This window comes from Cynocephalus volans, chromosome 1, assembly GCF_027409185.1.
Source record: "Cynocephalus volans isolate mCynVol1 chromosome 1, mCynVol1.pri, whole genome shotgun sequence".
Lineage (NCBI taxonomy): Eukaryota > Metazoa > Chordata > Mammalia > Dermoptera > Cynocephalidae > Cynocephalus > Cynocephalus volans.
Window position 1 is genome coordinate 71,167,117 of NC_084460.1, and position 26,707 is coordinate 71,193,823.

At 37.8% G+C, this 26,707-nt stretch overlaps 1 protein-coding gene and 1 pseudogene across 9 annotated transcripts in view; both read left to right on the top strand.

The window, feature by feature from the left end:
- MCPH1 (microcephalin 1) overlaps window positions 1–26,707 on the top strand; it is a 249,251-nt gene that overhangs the window by 19,662 nt on the left and 202,882 nt on the right. For 7 of the 9 annotated variants that reach the window (XM_063074610.1, XM_063074628.1, XM_063074618.1 and 4 more), the window contains exons 4-8: window positions 10,047–10,134; window positions 15,362–15,476; window positions 17,660–17,803; window positions 22,747–22,782; window positions 24,130–25,305. In XM_063074610.1, the coding sequence (XP_062930680.1) occupies window positions 10,047–10,134; window positions 15,362–15,476; window positions 17,660–17,803; window positions 22,747–22,782; window positions 24,130–25,305 (1,559 nt within the window). The remainder of the gene's footprint in view (window positions 1–10,046; window positions 10,135–15,361; window positions 15,477–17,659; window positions 17,804–22,746; window positions 22,783–24,129; window positions 25,306–26,707) is intronic. The other 2 variants (XM_063074681.1, XM_063074664.1) reach the window with 2 other exon arrangements.
- LOC134385249 (heat shock cognate 71 kDa protein-like) lies at window positions 20,188–22,052 on the top strand (annotated as a pseudogene).

Genomic DNA, 26,707 nt, shown 5'->3' on the forward strand with positions numbered 1-26,707 from the left:
CCCCTTATCCAATCTGTCTCCTTCCCCCATATTATCTTTTAATTCTATTTTTTCATGAGCTTTTTTTTTTCCATTTCTGTCATTTCATTTTTATTAGCATATTCATTGTTGCAAATCATACTTATTCTTTATGCCCCTTATCAAATCTCTCCCATTCCCCCTTTCTGTCCCTCATCTAATAACCATAGATTTGTTCTCTCCATCTCATAGATTAACCATTCCTCTGTTGGTTTGTTGCCTAGATGATCTGTAGTGAGACAGGTGTGAGCTTCTTCTATTCTTCTATTACTCTGGAAAGGGCTTTGTGGAGAGAGAGGACCTCTTTTTTTTTTTTTTTTGGTCTCTGCTGGTGACTCCCCTTGTGTCAATGCAGTTGAGAGTCTGGTGTGCCATCTGCATGGTGGATATGACTGCTGCTATAGAGACTAGCTGCTTTTGCAGCATCCATGGCAATTGTGGCGGCTGTGGAGGGCTACCTGTGTGAAAATGGTGTTTTTGTGTGCTCTTTACCTGGTTACAGCTGGGTTCGGCCTCCCCTGGCTCCACGCCTCAGGACCCTGGTGGGGCCTCGGGGCAGTGGCAGTGGCTTACCTAGTTGCAGCTGGGTTCAACTTCCCCCAGCTACATGCCTTAGGGCCCCAGTCCATGAGCATTTTGAAGTACCCTGGTATATACTCCTTTAGTTAACAGTATGTTAGGGATCCTTTTTTCATGTCTGCACATAGAGAAGTATGCCATTCTATCTAATATATGTGTTCAATAATCTTTTGCAATAGAAGTCCAGTAATTTGTGTAACTGATCTGTCAAGGTAATGACTATGAAGTTTTTTCACTTCTCTCTTTATTCTTTTTTTTTTTTTAATCAGAAATGGTGCGACATTGAGCTTTTGCATGCATTACTTTTTTGCAGATGTGTAAGTCTTTCCATAGGTTTAAATTCCAAAAGTGAATTTTTAAGTTCAAAGGGTTGACATATTTAAATTTACGATAGATGCTGCCAAATTACCTTCTAGAGAGAGTGTACTAATTTCCATTTTCTTTCTTTCTAACAGTGTAAAAGAACACCTGTTTCTCAGTACCTTTATTGTACTGTTATCAATTTTTTAATCTTTCCTAATTTGTAGGTGAAAAATAATAGTTTTCATTTGCATTTCTTTTATTTTTAGTAAGCTTGGACTTTCTTCAACAGAACATAAATGTAAGAGCCAAACTGACCTTTATTTTATGTATCACACATCTATTCTTCCTTTATTAACTGCCTATCCAGGGCCATTGCTCGTTTCCACTGACAGTGTGAACATTAAATAAGGTCACTAGGTGTCACTAGAATCCCGTTTTGGTGGGTTTTTCCTGGAAGTGTTCTTTTTAAGAGCAGAATAATAGCAACTGATAAAATTCTGATATTTCATTTGGACAGTAGAAACTTTTATATTGAAGAAAGAAACAATAAAGGCGAAAGAAATAAAGGTCAGGTTGGCTCTTACCTCCGAGTTGTCTTGAAAAAAGTTTATCATAAAGTTAAATTTTTTAATCAACTGCAAACCAACAGACAAGTTGGAAATACAGGTTCACAGGCTTTTGTGTTTGCCTTTTTGAGAGTTGGTTGCTGATTTCCAGTCCATCATCCTCTGCATTTAGTGTTTCCTGTAAACAAGGGCATTTTGCTGCATAAGCACAGGACAACTGTCAATGTTAGGGAATTATGGATACCTTCCTACCATGGAATTCTGAGAGTCCATTCCCATCTCACCAGCGGATCCAATAATGCATCTTACAGCAGCGGGTTCCACTTCTGCTCTTTTGCACTCTGGCACTGTTCCCCCGTCTTTCTTTGGCTTCTGTAATTTTGATTCTGTTGAAGATTACCAGTCAGTGATAGGTAGTGTCCCTCAGTTTGAGACTCTGATGTGTCCTCATGAGGTTACGTGGGTTCTGCCTTTTTTCTAGGAATGTCCTGGATGGGTTGATGGATTCCTCTGAGGCGGTACATGGTCTTGGGCTGTTGTGCTGGTGAGGTGCCCTTTGAGCACTTGTCATGATGGTGTCTGCTAGTCTCCCACTGTGAAGGGAATGTGCTCCCCTTTGCAACTCATATGGCTTTTGAAGGGAGGTACTTTCAGCCTGTTCCTCATCACACTTTTCATGTATGTATGTATGTATGCATGTATGTGTGACAGATCTGTGTTTGGTCTTCATCCGCAGTTCCTGGTACACATATCCTAAGTCCCTTGGAATTTCCTGGGTTATAGTTGTGTCTTTTGTTGTAGTGAGGCCTTTCTAGATGGGCCCCTAGATAGTTTTGGTGTCGGAGCTGGTTGCTAGAAAGACCAAGGTAGGATTAGAGAACTGGAACTTTTAGTGCCACTTCCAGACTTCTAGGGAGGGTAGAGAGGCTGGAGGTTGAGTTCTTCACCAATGGCCAGTGGTTTATTTTACTCAGTCATGCCTCTGTAACGAAGCCTCCATAAAACCCCCTAAACGATGGGTTTCAGAGAGCTTCTTGGTTGGTGAACATATCGAGGGGCTGGGGAGGAGGTGCGCTTGCTTGGTCATGGAGGCTCTGTGAAGTACCCCTATACCTTACCTTACACATCCATGGGCACCGTCCCCTGCTTTGTACCTCTGACACTGCATTCACACACATACCACAGATGTCGACTCTGTGCCCTATCTGAGAGGCTCCGGGACTGAACTGTTGAAGGGGAACAACGTGAGTTGTTCCTCTAGGCATTGTCAGAGTGGTAGGAACTGAGATCGCAGAGCCCAAAATGTTCTTTTAAAGTTTGTTAACCCTATTTCTGTGATTAAAAGCTGTGTGTTAAAAGGGAAGGAGTTTTTTAAACCTGCCAATTAGATTTTTCTGCCTGTTTTTTCATCACTCCTGTTTTGTTTAAAACACAAAGCAAAGCAATACACAAAACATGTACTGTTAACAATTAGTAAGGCTAGCTGATTAGCTCAGTTGGTTAGAGTGTGTTATTGTAGCACCAAGGTCAAGGGTTCGCATCCCTATACCAGCCAGCTGCCAAAAACAAACAACAAACAGACATTCAAACAAACAAAAAAAAAACAATTAGCACATCAATCCAAACGTAAAAGGCTTATTCCCTATCTCAAGCAGCATAGTTTTATTAAGAAGATAAACTGAATATTCATGAATTACTTAGTGAATAATATAGAATAATGAGTTTCTTGTAGCTCTAGCACAGTAATTCTCAACTCATGGTCCAAGGACCTCTGTGGCCTAGAGACCCTTTAAGGGTATCAGCAAGGTTGAGACTCTTTTCCATAATATTTATAAGGCAATATTTGCCTTTTCCACTCTTACTCTCTCACAAGGGTGCAGTTCAGAGACCATATGACACATCCTGTCATAGCATATCAAATGCTGACGCAGATGGCAGAATCCAGCTATTTGTCATTTGCAAAAATGTATAGCTGTGCCACTTTTCTCCTTAATTTTTTTTCTTTGGAAAATATGGTATAGCAATATCTTCCATAAAAGCTATTGTAGAGTTTATTATTGGTATTTTTTAATGAATTAACAAATAAATATTTAAAGAATTGCTCAGTTTTAATTTCTGCTACAATCAATATCTATAAATATAATTCACATTAAAAAGCTTTTTGAGATCCTGACAATTTTTTAAGAGCATAAAGGAATTTTGAGTCTAAAAAGTTTGATGCCCGCTGCTTTAGAGTTTGGTTTTGTATCAGTGTTTTCTAACTATAGGCTGCCCCTCCCCCAGTACAGTCTCCTACTGCGAGTCCTGCTCTGTGCTAGCACATTTTTTTCTCAATCATTGCTTTAGGGAGGTCCTCCAAATTGTCTTGTTCTTCTGTATTGTTGAAAGGAGTCCTGCTCCCACAGAAGGTCAATACTTTACCATTGCCTTAGTTTTTGAAGTTAGTGGGTGAAGCAATGCGAATCAGAGAAGATTTCTGAGAGAAGTAACAGAATGGGGCTGGGTTTCAAATAATGGATAAAATCGCTATGGTATCCACCTTTCAAAGGTGCTTTCCCCGTGAGCTCACTACATGTTGTATGAATTGGTATTGAGATTGCTGAACATTTTTGCTGTTTTAAATATGTGAAAAAAGTGCCATTTCAACACTAAGGGTTTTCTTTACCTTGCTGTCATGGGTCTCTCTGTCCGAGGCTGTGCAGCATTTGACAATAGTTGAGAGATAGAAAAGGCAGAGTCTTTCCCGCACCCCACTATACAGTATATCTGAATTTCAGCACTGGCAAAAACACTTTGGGGTTAAAGCCATATTTCACTCTTGACAGAAGTATTTATGATAGAGCAAGACAAGTTTATTAGGATCTGATAAATTATTAAAGGAGGATCACCACACCAATAATGTAAATAGTCCCTTTTGTTTTTATTCCAGAGGCTTTTATACCCTGGGTATGTACCTCAGTAAAATTCAGGATGGAGTTGGTCAGTCTTTTAATGGAAAATCCAAGGGCTCTGCAGGAGGGCCAGGGCCAGTGGTAGAGGAGCAAGGGTCAGTGTGGCTGGGCAGAGTAGAGTGAGTGAGGGTATTGGAAGGAAATGAGGGCCTTCAGGAACCTGCAGTTCATAGCTCACTTTTCAAAAGGAATACTTAATAGAATTGGTGATCAGGAAGTTTATTGCCTTAAAACTCTCCCAGTCTTCTTAAAAGTTTTGCATCTCCCCAACATATACATCTTCTAGTTTGAAGCTCAGTGAGCAGGGCTGAGCGTTGTTTATATTGTCACTCCTGCGAAAGGTAGGCTGGGCCTTAGTTGCATTAGGCGTATAGAAAGTGGAACAGGATTTGGCTTCTAATGTGTGCATAAAGGAAAAGAGAGGGGGTTGGTGATCTTCAGAATGATTTAGTAGCAATAGATGAATCATATTTCTAGGTGTCCTGTAATTCTTTTGTTGTTATTTGCTGCTCCCTCTTATATAGTTATTGAACTTTTTTCCTTTCCTGACGGCCTAGTTCGAATAACTATCTGTTCTCTGACATCTTTCCAAGGAAGTAGCACTGTGTATTTCAAAGATGCCAGCCCTGGAGCCACACAGACTGGAGCCCACTGGGGACTGTGTTGTATGGCCACATATGCCCGGGCGAGTTACTAGCCTCTGGGTGAGTGTCCTCCTGTAGCACCCAAACCTAATTTGTCACAGTTGGAGGTGCTGGAGTGAACTGTCTCCTGGAGGGAGAGCTCATCAGAGTAGGGCTATCTTAAGGAGAAGGAAGCTGCTTTGGTTTCCACTGACTCTAAAGTAGCAGCAATTGGAAAATGAAGATGAAAAAGTTGGTTTTAATTAGGGCATCTTTGGAAACACTTTTCTTCTTGACCACTAGATAGGGAGACAATGTTGTCATTTTACATTTCTGAAGAAAAATAGAAATCTAATTGGAAGCTTTTTTTTTTTTTGTCTACTCAGTAGAGTTTGATTGGGTGCCTGGCAAATGTTGATTTTAATGTAGTAGCTTCAATATCTTACTAGTTATGCTAAAGCACAAGTCATTTGCATACGTAGAATGACATTACCAGCATTAAGTGCCACTTATTTCTTCATTGTGAAAATTAATAGTTAAACCCAAACAGATTGAATTCAGCAAGTATGTCCCTATATATCTTTACATCTTATCACTCTGATAGATAAATGAGTGGAGACTTCATTCTTAAAGAGGACAGAACATGTCTTCTACAACTGTATCACCTGTGCCAGGTACATATTTTACTGGTTCGAATCAAGACTTTCTCAAAACTACTGACTGTAAAGGATACTTACTAGTTTGTAAACTTTGGCAAATGATCCTCTGTGAGCCACAATTTCCTTTGTTGCAGAATAGGAGAAAATGGTAACATTTACTGGTCAGGAGTCATGTGAGACTCCTAAGCTGGCTGACCTTTATCGTAACGATGATTATAATTTTAATATGATATGTATGGTAATACACTCATCTAAGTTCTCTTCATCCGTGTCTTCTAACCAGAAATGTTCCAAACACTTCTCCTTTTGTTATTTATAATAATGGTAAATAGGTAACATTTTGCTTCAATAAGGAGAAACTGCTAAAAACTGCTTAGGGTTAAAGTTGGTAATTAAGGTGCCTTTAAAAAAAAGAAGTATACCTAAGAAACCTTTTTCTCCCCCGTCTCTTTTACCCTTCCTGCTGGTTTCCCATCTCTTTCATTAGATCCAGTGTTTTATTCACCTCATAATTGTAGGCTTTCTACAGACTTAGGTGGTTGGTTTATGTTTTGGTTTTTTTTTTTTTTTAATCAGCATTATAAAAATATGATTTACATAAAATAACATGTAACCATTTTAAGTGTATAGTTCACTGAATTTGATAAATTAATGTACCCATGTCACCACCACCACAACTAAAATATAGAACATTTTTATCACCCCAAAAAGTTTCTTTGTGTCCATTTGCAGTCAGCTTCCCTGCCCCCACCCTGCACCCCAGGACAGCCACTGGTCTGGTTTCTGTCACTAGAGATTAGTTTCGCCTATTCTAGGATTTCATATAAATGGAATCCTTCAGTATATACTGTTTTGTGCCTGGTTGCTTTCACTCAGTGTGATGTTTTTGAGATTTATTCATGTTGTTGTGTATAGCAGTAGTTTCATTTTCTTTTTATAGCTAAGTAGTATTCTATTGCATGCGTATACCACAGTGTGTTTATCCATTGACCAGTTGATGGACATTTGGGTAATTTCCAGTTTTGGGTTGTTATTAATAAAGTTGCCATGGACATTCATGTTTGTGTCTTTGTATGTTTTAGTTTCTCTTGGGTCATTACCCAAACCTTTCCAAGGGGGTTGTGTCCTTTTACATTCATTCCTACCAGCAGTGTATGAGTGTTTCTTTAATTCCATGTCTTCACCGGCACTCAGAATGTGTCCAGCTTTGGAATTTTAGCCATTCAGGATATATGTAATTGAGATCTCATGTGTTTATTTTTTATAGCAGTGTTTTAAGATCTAATTCACATATTATACAATTTGGCTATTTAAAGTGATTTTAAGTATGTGCATATAGTTGTACAGCCATCAACACAATTTTAAAACATTTTCATCACCTCAAAATGAAATCTTGTACCTTTTAGCCATTACTCCACATGCCCCCCAGCCCAGGACAACACACTGATCTGCTTTCTTTCTCTATGGTTTTTCCTATTTTGGATATTTTATATAAACAGAATCATATAATATGTGGCCTTTGTGTCTGGCTTTTTTCTCTTAGCATAATGTTTTTAAGGTCCATTTATGTTGTCTCATGTATCAGAATTGTATTCCTTTTTATGATCAAATAATGTTTGATTGTATGGATATGCACAGACACGTGTGTGAAGAGAGGAACCAAATATTACAAGGCTTATAGTGAAAAACAATGGTCCTTTTCTTGACCCACCCCCAATTCCTTTTCCCTAAATGTAGCCATTTCCAGTGTATGTGGCTATTTTTGCAGCTACAAGTTATTTGCTTACCTTTGTATTTCTAAATGCTGTGGCTGTACTGCTGTCTTGATTGTTCAGTTTTGGACATTATCTAATGACCTTCTGATAGGGAGAATTTAGTGATAAGTGAGAACTTAGTTTTTAGCTAGCATCCTTCCAGGGTACCCTGCTTCCACGTGCATGCATCTGCTATTTGCACAGACATTCAGTCTTTTTCCACTCTTCATTCCATGTACATGGTAAATTTTGGTTACATTACTAATTGTGTCTACATTATCAGGACTGTAAAAGTTGTGTTTAGAAGAATCTCAAAGTGTACTGTGAATACATTTCCTTTCATGCAAAACTCTTTTCTCAGAGCTTGGCCTGGTGTCCTTAAGTCCAGAGCTTCTTGGGTTCCAGTGCTTCCGCTTTGGTGGCAAGGGTGAGTGGGCACAGGAGAGGGGTCCAGGCAGCCTCTGCGTTCAGCGGCTGCCCACTCTTGCTTCACCTGGGCCTTGTGTGCCTGAGTTGCTTGGAAGTTTGGGAAGAGAATCTGGTCACTCTTTGTGGACTGCTCACCCCTGCTGCCAACCTTGGGTTTCCTTTTTCTTTATTCATTTCCTTTTCAGTTCCCCAAACAGCTCTTATCTACTCTTTGTTTTTGTCAACTTTTGTTATTTTGTTTTCCTTTACTGTCATTTTATTGGGGTTTGGGGGCAAGAGAAAAGCATGCGATCAGTCTAGATCAGATTTAAACAGAGGTCAAGAACTCTCCATGTTTATTGCCTAAATATTGCTCAGTTAATGATTCCCCCAACCCCACCCCAGTCCCCCCTACGTTTGTTGAAATCTTTAGCATCTCCTCCCTGAGTTATTGCAGTAGCCCCGGACTCACCTCCTCTCCCTCAGTGTCATCATCCTGGAATCTATCCTTCAGGTGACCTGTTTATGGCCCCTCCCTCACACCATTCCTAAGGACCCAAGGATGGGGGTTCATGGTCATTAACTGGACAGATACTTCCCTCAGGAGGATCTGAATTCTTCTTTGTCTCTGGTCTTTTAACTCATTCCCTCAGTCATACTAATGGTGTATGTTTTCCCAAAAATATCATGCTGTCCACTCCATAGTGCATTTGTCTATGCTCTTCTTCCAGGTGGAAGATCTCTGTCCTCCCAAAGCTGCGTCCTCATCAGAATTGAGTCTGTGATCATCTCTGAGCTAAAGCTTTTCTTGGCTCCTCTAGTATCCATTGTACTGTTTTTTGCTCCTCTTCTTCCTGGTTGTACTTCTCTTGTTACAATTACTACATTGTATTCTTTTCTTAAAATATTTTTGCAAATTTCTTTTGTCTGGCTAAGTAGAAAACAGTTGTGTTCTCACATCTGCTTCTGCATTCTATTTATTGGGATGGCACACGTCACTCAGCCTCTGAAAATTCCATTGTATAGTCATGAATGAGGAATAGAAAAGGAGAATGCCATGTTAGTATTGTTATAATAGTAATTTTGACATTGCATACCCTTGGAAGTGTGTGAGGATAGGCCTAGGGTCTTCTGACCACACTGTGAGATTCGTTACCCTAGTTTAATTACTCTTGTCGTTTCCAATACCATATAGATCATGCTATGCCATACATTCTGAAACTTCCTTTTTATTCTTTTGTGTGTTAGAGGGCTTTCTATATCAATACGGGTATATTCTTTTTTACTGCATTGTGTTTCAAATATTTTTTCTTTAATCTATTTGCATATTAGATGTTGAACAGTGATAGTCTTATGAAAGATAGTTGGAGAGGTGGTTAGGCAATAGATGGTGAGATTATTCCATAAATACAGGAGTGACTGAAGGTGTTTGATCTGGGTTGGAGAGAGATGGGTAAATGTTTTAAGATTAATATTTCAACAATATATGAGTGAATTAGAAGAGGAGAAACATAGAACAGGAGTTCACTTAGAAAATTATTGTAATTGTTTGCATTGAGTAACTGAATGCTTAGGAGATAATAGTCGAGAAATCCATATATGAAGGGCAAACAGTATAATGAGAGTAGAAATGGCAGGTAGTGAGGACAGACAGGTATGGAAGGAGGAGGCAGGGCTCCCAGTAACTGGGATCACACATCTCTCTCTTTGGGGTGCCGGTGGTGTCTTGACAGAAGCACACGTAAATGACAACCAGTTTTGGAGGAAAGATACACTCTCTGGCCTCAATTTCTTTATGTACCCTCTAGCTCTAAATATTCTATTTTACAGTCTGCTTACTCTTATAATTTAGTAGCATTTTCTTATACCTTTATGAATGCCATGGACTGTTAATTTTAAAGTGTGATACAAGTCTAAAATTGTTGCATGAAAATTGTACTTCCTTTACCTGCCTCTTGCCTTTACTCCTATACTTAAAAAACACCATTTAGGGAAGATTTTGGAAAGTTTAATTTATATTGACTTTTGTATTTGGTATTCAGTGTACTTATTTTAAAAGAAATGTCTATTAAAATGACCAGTGCATGGATTTCTTAAATTGCTAATTTTCACATGTGCAATTTTAATGCTGTGTGAATATAATAGAAACAGATACTCATTAGTCTACGTCAATTTAATTATACAGATGCAGGACAGTTGGAGTACACATTGATGAAACATTATTCCCTGCAGCTAATACTCATGAACATTTACCAAGCCTAATTAAGAAAAAAGTAAGTATGTGATTTCAGTGTCAACAGTAGCAACTATGAATTTATTCATTCCTATTTTTTATTCCTAGAAAACATAACCTTTAGAAATATATCCAAGAGTTGTTTTAAATATGCCATTGGTGATGATTTTTTTTCACATAGCATTTTTTAGTGAATCATAGAGATTATTTTATCTTATGAATGCTTTGATGTAATTTGTTAGAAATGGAAGAGGCTTCAGTTAAGCAAGGAAAACTCAAGTTAGCCAAGAGACCAACAAACATTCGGGTGCTCTGGTCATTACTTTAGAATTCAGGTTGTTACATCTGTCATAAAATGCCTTTGTTCTGGCTAGCCAAAAAATCTCATAAGTCTGAAGTAGATATATCCAAGCATGCAAAGTCACTTATTATGGAAATCTGCATTACATATAAAGTTAAAGTCACTGCTTTCCTTTGAGATCTAACTCACATTTGAACTACAACCTTTCCAGTTATTTATTTATTTATTTATTTATTTATTATTTTATTTTATTTTTCTCTTTCACAGAGATTCTCTGTGAGAGAGAAGATTTAACAGCTTTCTCCAAACTGAATTAGATATATAAGAACTGTACATTTCCTATAGAATAAAGGAGAAATAGCTGTGGATTTCTCCACATTTTCTGGAAATGATAGATGATATACGTCCATTACATTTTGTCTCAGACAAGCCAGAGTTTGTCACTGCAGTGATGGATAAACTTACTTCAGTCTTCCTCCAGACCTTCTCATCTGATTATAGGTGAAAAAGAGTGTTCAGCAGAGTTTCTTGACTCTCTGTGACATGTTAAAATATGGTAAAACTACATTAATAATAAATGCATATTTTCAGTGTAAAGCATCTAGTAAACACAGATAAAGCAAACATCTCTTTTTTTTTTTTTTTTTTTAAAGATGACCGGTAAGGGGATCTTAACCCTTGACTTGGTGTTGTCAGCACCACGCTCAGCCAGTGAGCGAACCGGCCATCCGTATATGGGATCCGAACCCGGGGCCTTGGTGTTATCAGCACTGCACTCTCCCGAGTGAGCCACGGGCCAGCCCGCAAACATCTCTCTTAATTTCCCCCCCCCCTCAAATAAGCAGTTTCAATTTGCTGAGTATCTTTCTGGATGGGATGTCTCTGGTACAGGTACATTACACATTCATTCACACACTCATGCTTTACATGGATGGGGCTCTGCTGTGTCACGTGTGTTGTCTGGCGGGTTGCATTTCTTCCCCATTTAACAATATTTTTTGATCGTTGCATGTCAGTAGATGTACAGCTGTCCTCATTTTTCTGCATTGTGTTATACGGTGCAAATGTGCCTTTCCTTTCATGCACTTTTAGATCATTGTCAGTTTTTGCTAAGTACATTACTTATGTGACATATTTGAGTTTATTTCTGTTAAGTTGGATATCTAGAAATAAAATGACTGGGTCAGGATTCGTACACGGTTTGATTTTTAACAGTTCCACCAGTAGTGTACAATAGTACCAGTTTCTTGACACACTGACCACTTCTGGGTATTATTAATCTTTTCCATTTTTCCCAATCTGAAGCATGAATAATTACTGCTCATATACTTCACTTTAATTTTTGCTTATGTCTTAAAACCTTCCCTTTTCTTCCCTTTTTCAAATGCAATTTCAAATTAAACATGACTGGAGACCCTAATTATTTTGGGTTCTTTGAGGAAGTTTCCTGCCTCTTTCTCCCTCACCCTTACTGCTGCTGCCTGAGTGACTTGCTTGCTGTTCCTCAAACATACTAGGCAGGCGTCTGTGTCAGAGCCCTTGCATTATCTGTTCCCTTTATCTGGAACATGCTTCTCCCCAAAATCCATCCACATGACTCATTTTCCAACTTCCCTAAGGGTTTGTGCAAATGTTACTCTCTCCATGAAATCTACTCGGACCACTTATTTGCAACAGCAGTTCCTTCCCACTTGTGTCAGCTGTCCTGATCCTGGTTTTCCTTTTTATCTGTAGTACTTACTGTATCTTTCTAACACACTGTGATAATGGTAGCAGTTAGATAGGGTCCAGTTGCTCAAGAAGATTCACAGGACCCCTGTATAGCTAGGGCAGTTGTCAGACTCCTGCTAACATAGCCAAGTGTATTGCTGGGCTAGGGCTAGGGCTCGGGCTCACAGACCCTTCAAACCCATTGTACAGACTGGGTCACAGACCCCTCCCATGCAGGTCCACGAGCTAGGTAATTGGGAAAGATCCCAGGAGCCGTTGGCAGACGACACGAGCTCAGTCCTCAGCTTCCTCAGCAGCAGCAGCTTACAGATCCAGCAGCAGCTTATAGCAGCCTCTAGACGCAGTGTTGTTGGCCTCCTAGAGGGTCCCGGGGGCCCTGGCAGCAACAGCTTGCAGCAACAGCCTCCAGCAGCAGTAGCAGCACCCCCAGGGCATCCCAGGGGTGGGGAACACTGTGGATCAGATCCATTCATCCTTTATACTTAAGTCTAGTAACCCAGGACCCCTGGGTGTGAGTCAGACAACTCAGAAACACCTAGGTGCCCACGTACATCTACATCAGACAATAACCAAGGAATACCTGGGCACACGTGCATATTTACATCAAATGCTTGGCAAGATTCTGAACATCTGAGGGGCCCTGACCATTTTCCTTTACTTTCCCTACAACCCCTAAATAACAAGGCTTTCAAATCTACAGAGCACCTCAGAACCAGGGAGTGTGAGGTGGAGCCTCTTGTACTCTGCTGGCCTTGTACCCACCTGACCCAGCCCCACTGGCAGAGCTCCCAGCAAATTGTTAATCTCAATGTTGACATGCTGGCACAAACTGCCCCAAACTGTTTGGACCCATGATTACAAAATGACACTGTTAATTAATTAATTTATTTTTGACACTGTTATTTAGTGCATTTCATGTTGTGCAAGTACTTTAGCAAAAACGGTGCAGGACTGTTCCAAGCCCATTGAAATTAACCTCCCAACACACATATGATATAATTTACTTATTTATTATGTTTATTTTCTGTCATTTCCTACTAGAGTACGAGCTTCATTTTGGCAGGGAATTTTTTAGGTTGTAAGACCAGTACCTGCCACATAATAACATTTTTGTTAATGAATGAGCAAATAACTAACAGAACAAGATTCTGGGTCAAGAACACAAGTATAGGCATTAACCTTGAATGGCTGAAAGTTCTTTCTCTTAGACGAGGACAAAAGAAGATAGGCTGGGTACCACTGTAAGCATATTTGGGCTGGTAGCTTCAACCTAAAAACCAAAAGAGATCTAGACAGAAGACTTTAAATTTTCTAGGATCCTTTAAGAGAGAGCTTAGGCATAGAAGTAGTAGTAGGTAAAATTGATGTAAAGTTTATTTTTTGTATTTGTGGTGGTGGCTGGGCTAAACATGAGAAGTAAATGGGTAGTTTTCAGGAAAACCAAGTGGGAAAGGCTGTGAATGTGCAGTATGTTTTAAAAGAGGTGTTTTCCCCTTTCTGTCTGAGGATGGTAAGATTAGAAAGTTAACCCAAGACTTTCTTGTGGATATCAGCCTGGGATTTCATGTATTTGTGTATGTAGTTAGAGTTTTGGCGTTTTATTGGCTGTATGGAGTTGTTGATTTAAAGATGATAAGGTAAGATTTAATAATTTTTTTTCTTTGGTAGTTATAAAGTAACCTGAAACTGTAATTAAAACACCTTAGAAGGAAACATAGGGGAAAGACCCCAAAAGCATAGGCAACAAAAGAAAAAATAAACAAATGGGATTATATCAAACTAAAAAGCTTCTGCACAACAAAGGAAACAACAGAGTGAAAAGACAACCTACAGAATGGGAGAAAATATTTGCAAACTATGCATCTGAAAAGGGATTAATATCCAGAATGTACAAGGAATTCAAACAACAGTAGAAAACAAATAATTCAACTAAAAAATGGGCAAAGGAGCTGAATAGACATTTCTCAAAGGAAAATGTAAAAGTGGCCAATAAACATGAAAAAAAAGCTCAATATCACTAATCAGCAGGGAAATGTAGATCAAAACTGCATTGAGATACCACTTCACCCCAGTTACACTGGCTGTTATCAAAAAGACAGAGAATGACAAATTCTAGCCAGGATGCTCTAAAAGGGGAACCCTTCTACACTGTTGGCAGGACTGTAAATTAGTGCAGCCAGTAGGGAAAACAGTATGGAGTTTCCTTAGACAACTACAGATAGAACTGCCATACAACCCAGAAATCCCACTGCTGGGTGTATACCCAAAGGAATGAAAACCATCATGTGGAAGGGATACCTGCACTCCCATGTTTATCACAGTTCTATTTATAATAATCAAGAGTTGGAACCAACCCAAATGTCCATCGATGGATAACTGGATAAGGAAGATGTGGTATATATACACAATGGAATATTACTCTGTCATAAAAAAAGAATGAAATTCTGCCATTTGCAGCAGTATGGATGAACTTAGAGAAAATTATGTTAAGGGAAATAAGCCAGGCACAGAAAGAGAAATACCATATGTCCTCATTCATAAGTGGGAGCTAAAAAGTCAAGAGAAAGAGGAAGAAAGGAAGGAAGGACAAGAAGGAAGGGAGCGAAGGAAGGAAAGAAGAGGAAGTTACGTTGAACTTGCAGAAGGAGAGAACAGAATTGTGTTTGTTAGAGGGAGGGATGGGGAAGGAGGTTAGGGAGAAATTGGTTAATGGACACAAAGAATGAATATGTTTTGTAATGATGAATATGCCACCTATCCTGATTTGATCATCATGTATTGTACACAAATACTGGTGGTCAACTCTGTGTCCCACAAATGTGTATAATCAGTTATGTTTCAATTTTTAAAAGTCCAATTTAAAAAATTATAATTGCTTTTGTGTTTTATTACTCTGTCATGATTTGGGGGGGAAGATGTGAGAATAGCAAAAAATGGAAAGAGACAAGTTTCGTAAAGAACTTTCATTGGAAACAGAATTCTGGTATCCTGAAAATGTCTCAGAAAACATAGTTACCTAGTGTGGAGCCTTTTATTCAGTCTTCTAAATTCCATCTGTTTTTTTTATAATTGCTCAAAAAGACAAATACCACATATTGTGCAAGAAACACCTCTTTAAGAAGTTTTTATTACTGATGTTATCAAAGATATCAGAAATACAGTTGAAAGAGCTTTTTTTTTCCTGTCTTAAACAATTGAAATACAGTATTATTAATTATTATGTCCTTTTGCACAGCGTAAATGTATGCAGCCCAAAGATTTTATTCCTAAAACACCAGAAAATGATAAAAGACTTCAAAGGAAATTTGAGAAAATGGCGAAAGAGCTACAAAAACAAAAAACAAATCTAGGTAAGCCAAGAAATATAATACAGTCCTTTGCATTTGTATTCATGCACCTTGTTTAATTAGCCTGATGACCAGTGGCTTCCAGGATGAAATAGCTAATGAAGACTGCAGTAGTTTTAGGCTAGGAAGGAGAAAACGAAATGTAAGTAGCCTAATAGAGACTTGACTAGGAGCCATAGTAAAGCCATGCAGTTGATCTGATCAACCAGAGAGTCTTAATCATTCATCACATTGACGGAACTTTTTATTTTCAGGAATGACTATTGAAGAAAAGCAAGCTTTGATTAATAAGCTTTATTGAGATAAATTCTTATTTATTTATTCTTTGTATATAATACAGTATTTGTACCTAATACTTGGTCTTTTTGTTTTTTATTCAGTGTAGGCAAATGTTAGTTATCTTTTTATGATTTAGAAAAATACTTCAGAATATCATGAAACTTGAAAGTACTTTGTGTCTTTTTGGTATTTCTCTTTTGTGCCTTTTTCATTGTCCTCTAAATCCAGTATTACACACCAATACTGACATGCCATTGCTATTAATAAGCAGTTATGGTGACTAGATAATGTGTAGAGCATTATAGGAAGTGTTACTTTCTTTAGTTTTTTCTGTTTTAATCTATATTATTTATACTATGTCACAAATTCTCTACGCTGTATTTTGAAATTATTCAAATAGAATTATGGAGCTTTATTTTAAATATGTGGTAATCATGCAACAGAATTGAATAGAACATTTAGCCTGCACAGTGCTGTCACATAATTTTCCAAAAATATGTCCTTTATCATTAGCTTTTGTGCTTAGTCATCCTATTGCATCTCTTGGTGTGTGCTGGTCCTTCTCTCACAAACCCACACTAATGGTCTGGTCTTAGCTGCTCAAGCCAGAAACATGGAATTATCCTTGACATCTCTTTCTATACTAATACTAAAACCCTGAAGGACCCTGCTTCTAAAATGATTGCTTGACTCCTTCTATATTTCTCCTTCTTAACTCTCCCATTCCAGGCCTGCATCCTCTCTCCTACACCATGCAACAGCTCCCTGACCAGGCCCTCCACTCCACTGTGTCTCCCTACAATCTATTACCACACTTCAGTCAGAATAATGTAAATCTCAAGTCAGATGGACCTCCCCACCTGGTTTATAGTTCCTTGGTGTCATCCCAAGGAAAAGTATTTAGGGTAAAATCCTGTAGGTAGTAACATGTCCTACAATCTGCTTACTAGGTCCTATATGATCTGGCCTCTTTCTCCAGCCTCAAATTAGTATTGCACCACTCTCCTATACTTTATGCTTTATACTTTTGTCACTTTGGCCCTTTTTCCTGTGTCTGTGATAGTACATTTGAAAAGAATTTAACAAAATGGTAATGATACAAAATTTTCTCTCTTCAGATCAAATATGTATCTTAATAGAAATTACCTTTTAAAAGCTTGCAGATATAAGGTATTGTTTTAATTAATGCATGTCTGTATATTGTCAGAACTATAGTAAGGGTTGTTCAGGCCTAAGAATTGCAAAGGAAAAAATATAGAATGATTCTTGGGATTTTTTTTTTTTTGTATTGGGGGTGGTGGGTATCAAAGTCCAGAAGACCTCTTTGAGCATATGCAAGGTATGTTCCAGGAAAATGCACAACTCTGCACCCATACACAAGCAGCCCATAATTTTGTTGTTCAGGGACCACTCTGACCCCACTTCCTGCAGTCAAGTTTGTGTGTGGGTCTGTGAGTGTGTGTTGAGGGTGGGGGTGATGCTTAGTGGGGCCAGTTTCTGAAACCTGGGTAGAAACCACATTTAGGAACCAAATCCCATCTGACTTTACAACCTCTTACCAGTTGTGTGATTCTGGGTAAGTTATTTAACTTCTGTGCCTTGGTTTCTTCATCTTTAAGTGGCAATATTGGTACCTAATATGTTGGGTTTTGTGAGGGGTGGCTAGATGAGATAATTTATGGATGGTGCTTAGCACAGTACCTGGTGCATGGTAATTGCTCAGCAAATGTTAGCCAGCAGCTGTGTGGAGGTGGTAGTGGTAAAAGATTAGTAGGATTATTTAATGACATTGAAAGAAAAAAGGAAGATTGTGGGGGTAGGGGGCAGTTGTTCCTTAAAATGAATCATATTGTTGAACTGTGAAGGCATTTTTGGGAGCTTAAAGTTGAATTTTTTTTTATTTTCAGATAATGATGTACCTGTTCTCTTATTTGAATCTAATGGCTCATTGATATATGGTCCCACAATTAAAATTTATGGTAGTCCCCAGAGCATAATGGAGAAGAGATTACAAGAGATGAAAGAGAAAAGGGAAAATCTTTCCCCTACCTGTAAGTGATTACAGTTTGTAAAATGAAAATTATGCAAATAGGTGAATAAATTATGGTGGAAATATTTTTTTCTTTACCTAGATATCTTAGTTAATGTTTCTAACAGATTTTGACCTATTTCAGGGCAGACTTTGTTAATAAAATTTTTTTCCAGAAAATTGTATGCTTCGTTAAGGTTTTTGAAGCATAAAAGTTTGTAATCCTATTTGTTGTAGCTCCTTTGTGATTTCTAATATCTTTGGATTTTTTTCTTTTTTTTAAATTTAAATAAGTCATGCCTCTTAAAGAAATTTGCTTTCAATTAATAATGTATCTAATGGATCAGTTTTCATTTTTCTTGATTTAAATTTTTTAAATTCTTAAGTAATAATTGAGCATGTTTTAATAAAACATTTAACAGTGTAGCTAATAGTAAAAACTTATCTTGATTCTCACCTCATTCTACTCCTCTGCCCAGGGATAAACCTGTATTTTAAGTTAATGTGTTTTCTGGATCTTTTTCAGTGCATCACATATCTATGTATATATGGAAAAGATAACAGGTTTGGTTTCTGTGTAGAGGCATAGTTTCTTTATTTTTTTTTAAAACCTGAGATGGATCATGGCATATGTATTATTTTCAACTTTCTTTTTTTTTACTTGAGTGTCTTAGATGTTTTCTTCAGGCAAGTAGATGTGGAGTAACTTCTTTTCTTTTGAGATGTTGAAAAATAGTCTATAGTTTTGATATTTTATCATCTGTCAGTGGGTTTTTTCCCTGGATTTTCCTTACTAGAAATCGTGCTGCACTTTTTATTCTTTTTTAACTACTTGGTTTCGTTGTTTTGGTTTTTTTTTAACCATTTTCCTTTCTATGGACATAAGCTTCCCCCCACACTTTTTATTTATTCCCCCCCCCCACATGCACGTATGTAAGTCCTTATATTCCTATTTACTTCATGTATTTTAATAATATTAATTTATAAAAACAGGGTTTAAATTTTTTGATAGATATAATTAAGTTACACTTCAAAAATCTGGACCATTTTACTCTTAACAAACTGTTTATAAGAATGGCCATTTCTCCATCCTTGGAGAACTCAGTGGCCTTTAAGTCTTCTTTGATTCAAAGATTGAAAACTGGATTTCTTTGTTTAATTTGCTTTTAATTATTAATGAGGTTGAATGTTTTTTCATATTCTTGGCTGTGACTTACTGACTATACCTTTAAGTATGTTATTGACTGTTACCTCTGTGAATTTTATCATTTTTGTGCATCTACCTATTCTATTTTTCTTTTCTTTCTAATTTGTAAGAGCTTCCTTAATGTTAGATATGTAATCTGTCTTGAATTTGTATTTGTATATTATACAAAATGGGCACCTGTGTCAGTTAGTTTTGGCTGCATATAAACAAAGAAATACAAAAAACAATGACTTAAATTAGATGGAGTTGCTTTTTTCTGTCATGCTAAGTACGGAAGTAGGCAGTCAAGGCTGGAGTGGCTATTATATAGTGTCTTTAAGAATCTAGGTTCCCATCTTTCTGTTTTGCCTTTCTTGGTCCTTGGTTTCCATTCCAAAATGTGTGTGCCTCCCAGTTGAGCCAGCTCCCTTTAAGAACCTTACCAAGCATCCCACCCAATATTCCTGCTTAGTTACAGTGTCTGGGACTTAGTTGCACATCCACTTCCAGTTGCAAGCAAGACTGAAATATACTCTTTACTGGGATGTATTGCCACACTAATAAAAGCAGAGTTCTGTCAAGAGGAAACTGAGAGTGGATGTTGAGGTAGGTAACTAGCAGAGTCCCAGATGGATATCCATAGTTTCTCAACAAGAAGTTATGTAGATAAACTAATTTGCTTTCAACTTTATTCTATTATGTTGCAGTGTTAATTCTGCCACTTAATTGCATCCAGCACATTTTAAAACTCAGAAGAAAATTTTATTTCTGTGCTTAACCTTTCTTATCTTGGTTTATTCTCTTTTTACAATTATTTGCTCAAGTTTTGTCAGAAACATTTTGTTGTGAGTCTCTTTGGATATGAGACCCAAACATTTCTTTTGTTTCTTATCTGTTGTATACACAGCCTTGAAGATAATATTTATGACCATATTTGTTAAATCATTGATATCCTGGATGTTTTCTATGAAATTTTTAGAGTTTCTCAGCCTCATCACTGTTGACATTTTGGGCTGGATAATTCTTTGTTGTGGGCACTGTCCTGTGCATGGCAGAATGTTTACCAGCATCCCTGGCCTCTCTCCACTATATACTAGTAACATACCTCACTCCCTCCCCGACTTGTGACATCCAAAAATGTTTCTAGCTCATTGAATGTGGTGGCAGTTTTGGGGGTTTGTGTGTGTTCTTTGCCAGCCAAGCTGGACTTACAGGCAATCATGTCTAAGGGACCTGCAGTTGGCATTGATCTTGGCACCACCTACTCATGTATGGGTGTCTTCCAGCATGGGAAAGTACAGATAATTGCCAATAATCAGGTGAACCAAACCACCCCAAGCTGTGTTGCCTTTACTGACACCAAATGATTGATCAGTGATACTGCAATGAATCAAACTACAATGAACATAGCCAACACAGTTTTTGATGCAAAGTGTCTGGGCATAGATTTGATGATGCTGTTTGTTGTCCAGTCCGATTTGAAGCATTGGCCCTGGATGTTGGTGAGTGATGTAGACAGACCAAAGGTCCAAGCAGAATACAAGAGAGAGACAAAAAATTTCTCTCCAGAGGTAGTAAAGGAAATTGCAGAAGCCTGCCTTGGGAACACTGTTACCAATCCTGTGGTCACAGTGCCAGCTTACTTTAATGACTCTTGGCACCAGGCTACCAAAGATGCTGGAACTATTACTGGTCTCAATGTCCTCAGAATTATCAGAGAGCCGGCTGCTGCTACTGTTGCTTATGGCTGAGACAAAAAGGTTGGAGCTGAAAGAAATGTGCTGATCTTTGATTTAGGAGGTGGCACTTTTGGTGTGTTAATCCTCACTGTTGAGGATGGAGTCTTTGCAGTCAGATCTACACCTGAAGATACCCACTTAGTTGGATAAGACTGACAACCAAATGATCAGACATCTTATTGCTGAGTTCAAGCACAAGCATAAGAATGACATCAGTGATAACAAAAGAGCTGTCCAGTGCCTTCATCCTGCTTGTGGACTTGCTAAGTGTGCTCTGTCATCCAGCACCCAGGCCAAAATTGAGATCAATTCTCTCTATGAAGGAATCAACTTCTGTACCTCCATTACCCGTTCCCAATTTGAAGAATTGAATGCTGACCTGTTCCATGACACCCTGGACTCCATAGAGAAAGTCCTTCGGGATGCCAAACTAGACATGTCCCCAGGATTCAGAAGCTTCTGCAAGACTTCTTCAACGGAAAAGAGCTGAATAAGAGCATCAACCCAGTCAGGCTGTTGCTTATGGTGCAGCTGTCCAGGCAGTCATCCTGGCTAGGACAAATCTGAAAATGTTCAAGATTTGCTGCTCTTGGATGTTACTCCTTTTTCTCTTGGTATTTAAACTGTTAATGGAGTCATGATTGTCTTCATCAAGCGCAATACTACCATTCCTACCAAGCAGATACAGACCTTCGCTACTTGACAAACCAGCCTGGTGTGATCATTCAGGTTTATGAAGGTGAGCATGCCGTGACCAAGGATAACAACCTGCTTGGCAAATATGAACTCAGAGGCATACCTCCTGCACCCTGTGGTGTTCCTCAGATTGAAGTCACTTTTGATATTGATGCCAGTGACATCCTCAGTGTCTGTGCTGTAGATAAGAGTACAGGAAAAGAGGACAAAATTACCATCATTAATGACAAGGGCCATTTGAGCAAGGGAGACACTGAACAGATGATCCAAGAAGCTGAAAAGTACAAAGACGAAGATGAGAAGCAGAGAGACAAGGTGTCATCCAAGAATTCACTTGAATCCTGTGCATTCAACACAAAAGCAACTGTTGAAGATGAGAAACTTCAAGGCACGACCAACAGTGAGGATAGACAGAAGATTCTTGGCGAGCGTAATGAAATCATCAACTGGCTTGATAAGAATCAGGCTGCAGAGAAGGAAGAATTTGAACATCATCAAAGAGCTGGAAAAAAGTCTGTAATCGCACCATCACCAAGCTGTACCAGAGTGCAGGAGGCATGCCAGGAGGAATGCCCGTAAGCTTCCCTGGCGGGGAAGCTCTTCCCTCTAGTGGCGCTTCCTCGGGGCCCACCACTGAAGAGGTTCATTAAGCCAACTCAAGTATAGGTGTAGTATTGCTCCATGCAGTAAAGCACTGAAGGACCCAAATTTGTAGGAAGTTCTGTGGCAGTCCTGAAGTTGAGTTGCCATAGTAAATTACTGGGCAATCTCAGTACTTGAATATGGAACATATGCACAAGAAAAAGAAATTACATTACAGTTTATAAGCACTGTATTGTAAATGGAAAATGCAGTGTCGTGAAACTGTATTTAAAATTGGCACCCTGAAAAAAAATGTCTCTAGACATTACCAAGTATATGCTGGAAGTACAGATTACTCCTGGTTGAGAACCACAGCTCTAGTTATAGAGGTAACTATTATGAGCATCGTTAAAGAAAAAACCATGATTAGTAAAAAGGAGGGCTCACTGAAATTCATTTAACTTTGCTGAGCTTCTGTTTAGGTTAGGCAAGTTGATGTTTCAAGATCCCTTCTAACTTGTATGATTCTCTTTTTTAGTAATATGATTTATTTTTTATGATTTTTTTTATGATTCACATCATCTGTGATAGATTTGAATAAGAGTTTGTACTTATTTTGTATTAAGTCTGGAATATGTGGTATAAGGAATAAGTTGGTGTGTGTATCATATATAAGAGTAGAATGGGTGAACTTACTGTTGGCTTCATCTGCAAAAAAATACTGAAGTTGTAGTTAATAAAATGTTTTCATTCTGTTTTCAGCTTCCCAAATGATTGAACACGCTCATGATAATCCAGGTAACTCTTTCTGTGAAGCATCTTTGCACATTTTACATTGATACTTTGTGTTCAGGTAAAATTATTATTTTCTTTGCTGAGATGTATTTAAGCTTTAGGAATGGTATGATTTTCTTAGTTAGAATTTCAGGTAGACATTTCTACTGAGTAAAACAATTGGAACTAGAACTCATAATTTTTTCCCTGAAATTCAATATTGTAGTAGAATTAAGGTATGAGACATTGCATCAGTTAAACCTCCATTTTGTGTCCATTACCTGTGTTCTTCCTTTTTAAAATAGAACTTCAGTGATTTATGTCAGAAAGTTGCAACACTTATATTGCTTCCAGATCGTTTGGTTTTTATAAAACGGAGTTATTTCATTCATTCATCAAACAAACTGAGCCCCTATTAGGGGATCCGGCACTGGGCTGGAGACTTCAGATTCCAAAATGAACAGAAAGTAGTGTCTGTTCTCTCGTAGTTTATGGTGTAGTGAGAGGGGCAGATACACGCATCACCACAGTGCAGTGTGATGCATAATACTAAGAGGAGAGGACATGGCTAACTAGGCCTGGTCAGGTCAGTGGAAGGTTCACAGGGATAGTTACATCCTAGGTGGGTTTAGAAGGATGAATAGTGTTTACTCAGAGAGAGATGTGGAGGAAAGGCAAGGCCTAGCCGTATAGAATAGAATAGAATTTTCAGAAGATGGTAGCAGCTCAGCATTACTTTCAAGAAAAATATAAGCTAGGCTGGTTAGCTCAGTTGGTTAGAGCATGGTGCTGATAACACCAGGGTCCACGGTTTGATCCCTATACTGGCCAGCAAAACAAACAAACAAATGTGTAAGCTATATGGGAAGTCAAAACATTAAGGTCTACCAGATGGTTCACTTTTGAATATAAATATAATTTGAGGACTTCACAAGAAGTCAGGAAAGGTAAAGGTGAGCTCTATTAATTGGGGGAATGTTTTGTGGAAGACTAGGATTTGACCTAGACATTAAAGCAGTAGTTCTTAAATTTTGAAATTCTTGACTTCCTGGAGAATTCAGTGATAAGCTATGGTTGCTCTTCCTGGGAAAGAGTGCACATGCATGTGGAAATTTGCATAACATTTTTAGAGGTTTGTTAACCCTCTTCCTCCCACCCCACCCTACCTGTATCCCATTAATATCATCAAAGCCCAGGTTACCTATTTAAAAATATTGGTCTTAAAGTTGTCCTTAAGTGGAAATGAGAAGAACAGAATATGGTCAATACTCTTAACTAATAGCTGTGCTTAAAAAGTATTATTTTATTGGTTAACTGGAAATTATAATTCAAGCCATTTTTAAAAGTTAATTTTTTATTAATATTTTCTAGTTGAATCGTTTGCTGATGGTTTACACTCATTTTCTGATGATCTTTGTGGAAACTCAGGATGTGGAAATCAGGAAAGGAAATGGGGAGGATCCATTAATGAAATTAAAAGTGATATGTGTATTTCTTCACCTGTATTGAAAACAAATAGTATTCATTCATCAGCATCTTGCAGTTACCTCAATCAATTAAGTCCTCAGAAGTCCATGAACAATCTTTCAAAGGAAGAAATAAATTGGCAAAGAGATGCTGTAGGTGAAACAGTTACCCCTGACAAAAAGCAAGCTGAAGGTTTGTATAATGAGATGTTTGATGAGAAATACAGTGTGTCTCCTACATTATCTACAACAGAAGGCTGCCTTTTCATACATTCAAGACACAACAGTTCTTCAACAAAGAGAAAAAGAACTTCAGAGGACTTACACTCATCTCCAGAAGAAAAACTAAAGCAAAAGAGGTACTGTAGGAAATCTATGATGCCACGGTTGCTGCTGTTTAAGTCAGGGAATAGCTTGCAGCTCATGACCAGACCTACTGTTGAGACTCTTGATTGTGGAGAGTCCTCATATGATGATTATTTTTCACCTGATAATCTTAGAGAAAGGAACTCAGAGAATCTTCTTCCTGAATCTCAGCCATCATCAAGCCCTGCTCAGTTCAACAGCAGAAGAAGTCTTTCTAAGAGGGAGAGAACAATTGTGTTAGAGATGTCTGATTTTTCCTGCATTGGTGAAAAACCCTTATCAGTCAACATTACCAATTTAACAGCAAAAACCAGCTCCACTACTCAGAAACCTGCAAACGATGAAGGCAATACAACTTTGCATTGCATGACTTGCGGGGAAACACTTGCCGCTGAAGAGACCCCAGGGTTTTGTAGACAGGCTGGCCCTCAGCAGAGAGAAGATACATGCCCAGATGGAAGCAACTTTTCTCATTGCATTGATGACCCTGCCCATCCAAAAGGACATCATGGCGATTTAACTCATTTGAAAGGAAACAGTAAAGAAATGAAAGAAAACAGAAAAAGCATGCAGAAAGAAGGTACCACTTCAAAAATGTTGAATTTCTCTGAAGGTGATGAAGCACAAAGTGACTGTAAAAGAAACTTTGTAGATGGTTGTGATGTGGAGAAATCTACAGAAGAAAAGGAGAACTTATCCAGAGGATATAGTGGAAGTATGTGAATCTCTTTTTCCAAATATCTTTGTTATACAAATATGTAATAGTGCATACATATTTTAAGTTTATCACATTTTTGTAATTTAAATTGTTTCCTGTGTTTTCCCTTTTTTTAAACTTAGAGAATGTATGTTTGATGTTTTCTAATGATAAATTCTTTAGGAATAGATGACTTGCTGCCCTATGGAGTTTCTAGGCTTATTGATCAAATCCATTGTTAGGAATACATTTTTCTAAGCTTTTTCCTTCTTAACAGTTCAGAAGATCAAGTGATACCTAGTATGAATAATTGACTAGAGCAAATGCCTTTTCCTTGTTCCATTATAGTCTCTCTCACCTTATAACATGATTGTTGTGTAAAGATGCATACTAATAGACGATGTTTTTAAAAATCTAGGTTCATTATAGTGAGGCTGTTTATTTTAGAAGGGAAATTAAGGTAGCATAAGCCACTGATTCTATCAAGAAAGAGGAGGTAAATTTGGAAATACGTTATCAATGTTCATTTTTGAAGAAACTTTGGACAGTGTTAACTATAGCGAAATATTCTTAACTGTTATTTTTTTTCTTTCTTTTTTTGGCACCTGGCCTGTAGGGGGATCTGAACCCTTGACCCTGGTGGTGTTAAGCACTGTGCTCTAACCAACTGAGCTAACAGACCAGGCCTTCCAAGGAAATATTTTTTAAAGCATTTTTGAGCAGTAAGAAGTTCATTTGTAACAGGCTTTGTTTGACTTCTACTTATTTTGTTTTAAGTATATATCATTTAAACAGATTTATTCCTATCTATAATATAATTGTAACCATAATAATAAATTATATAATGAAGAGCATAATAATGAACTAATTACAGCAAAAGTAGCAAGAGTAAAAAACATTTTCACCAAATTTACTATTTATCATTTCTCTACTCTTCAAGTGGTTTTAACCACTTTTTTTCAAGATGGAGAGGTCATGGGGGTTGAAATAATCACAGATGTATTACATATCTTTTTCTTGAGGATTAACTCCCCAGAATCATCTCACAAAAATATTAAAATAATTTTGTATATTTTAACCTCTTATTTATATCTTATCTTTCTGAACATATATTAAATTTGGCTTATTATGTGTTTTCAGAATATTTATTTTAAAATTATATTGACCCTAAAGTTAATATAAAACAGTAGATATGTAGAATTGTTTTGGTTGTTAAGAATATCCTGTTCCTAAAGTTTATTTTCTCATTCTTCTTTGTTTTTATCTTGTGTATTTTTTAAGGTTTTGAATAATACTTAATGACATGCGAATATAAATTAAGTGGGAAAAAGGTGGTTTCAAACAGTATGGCACAGCCTAAAGTTCCAGTGTTGTCTAGAGTGTGATAGTCCTTGGAAGCAGATGTACCTCTTGTTACAGG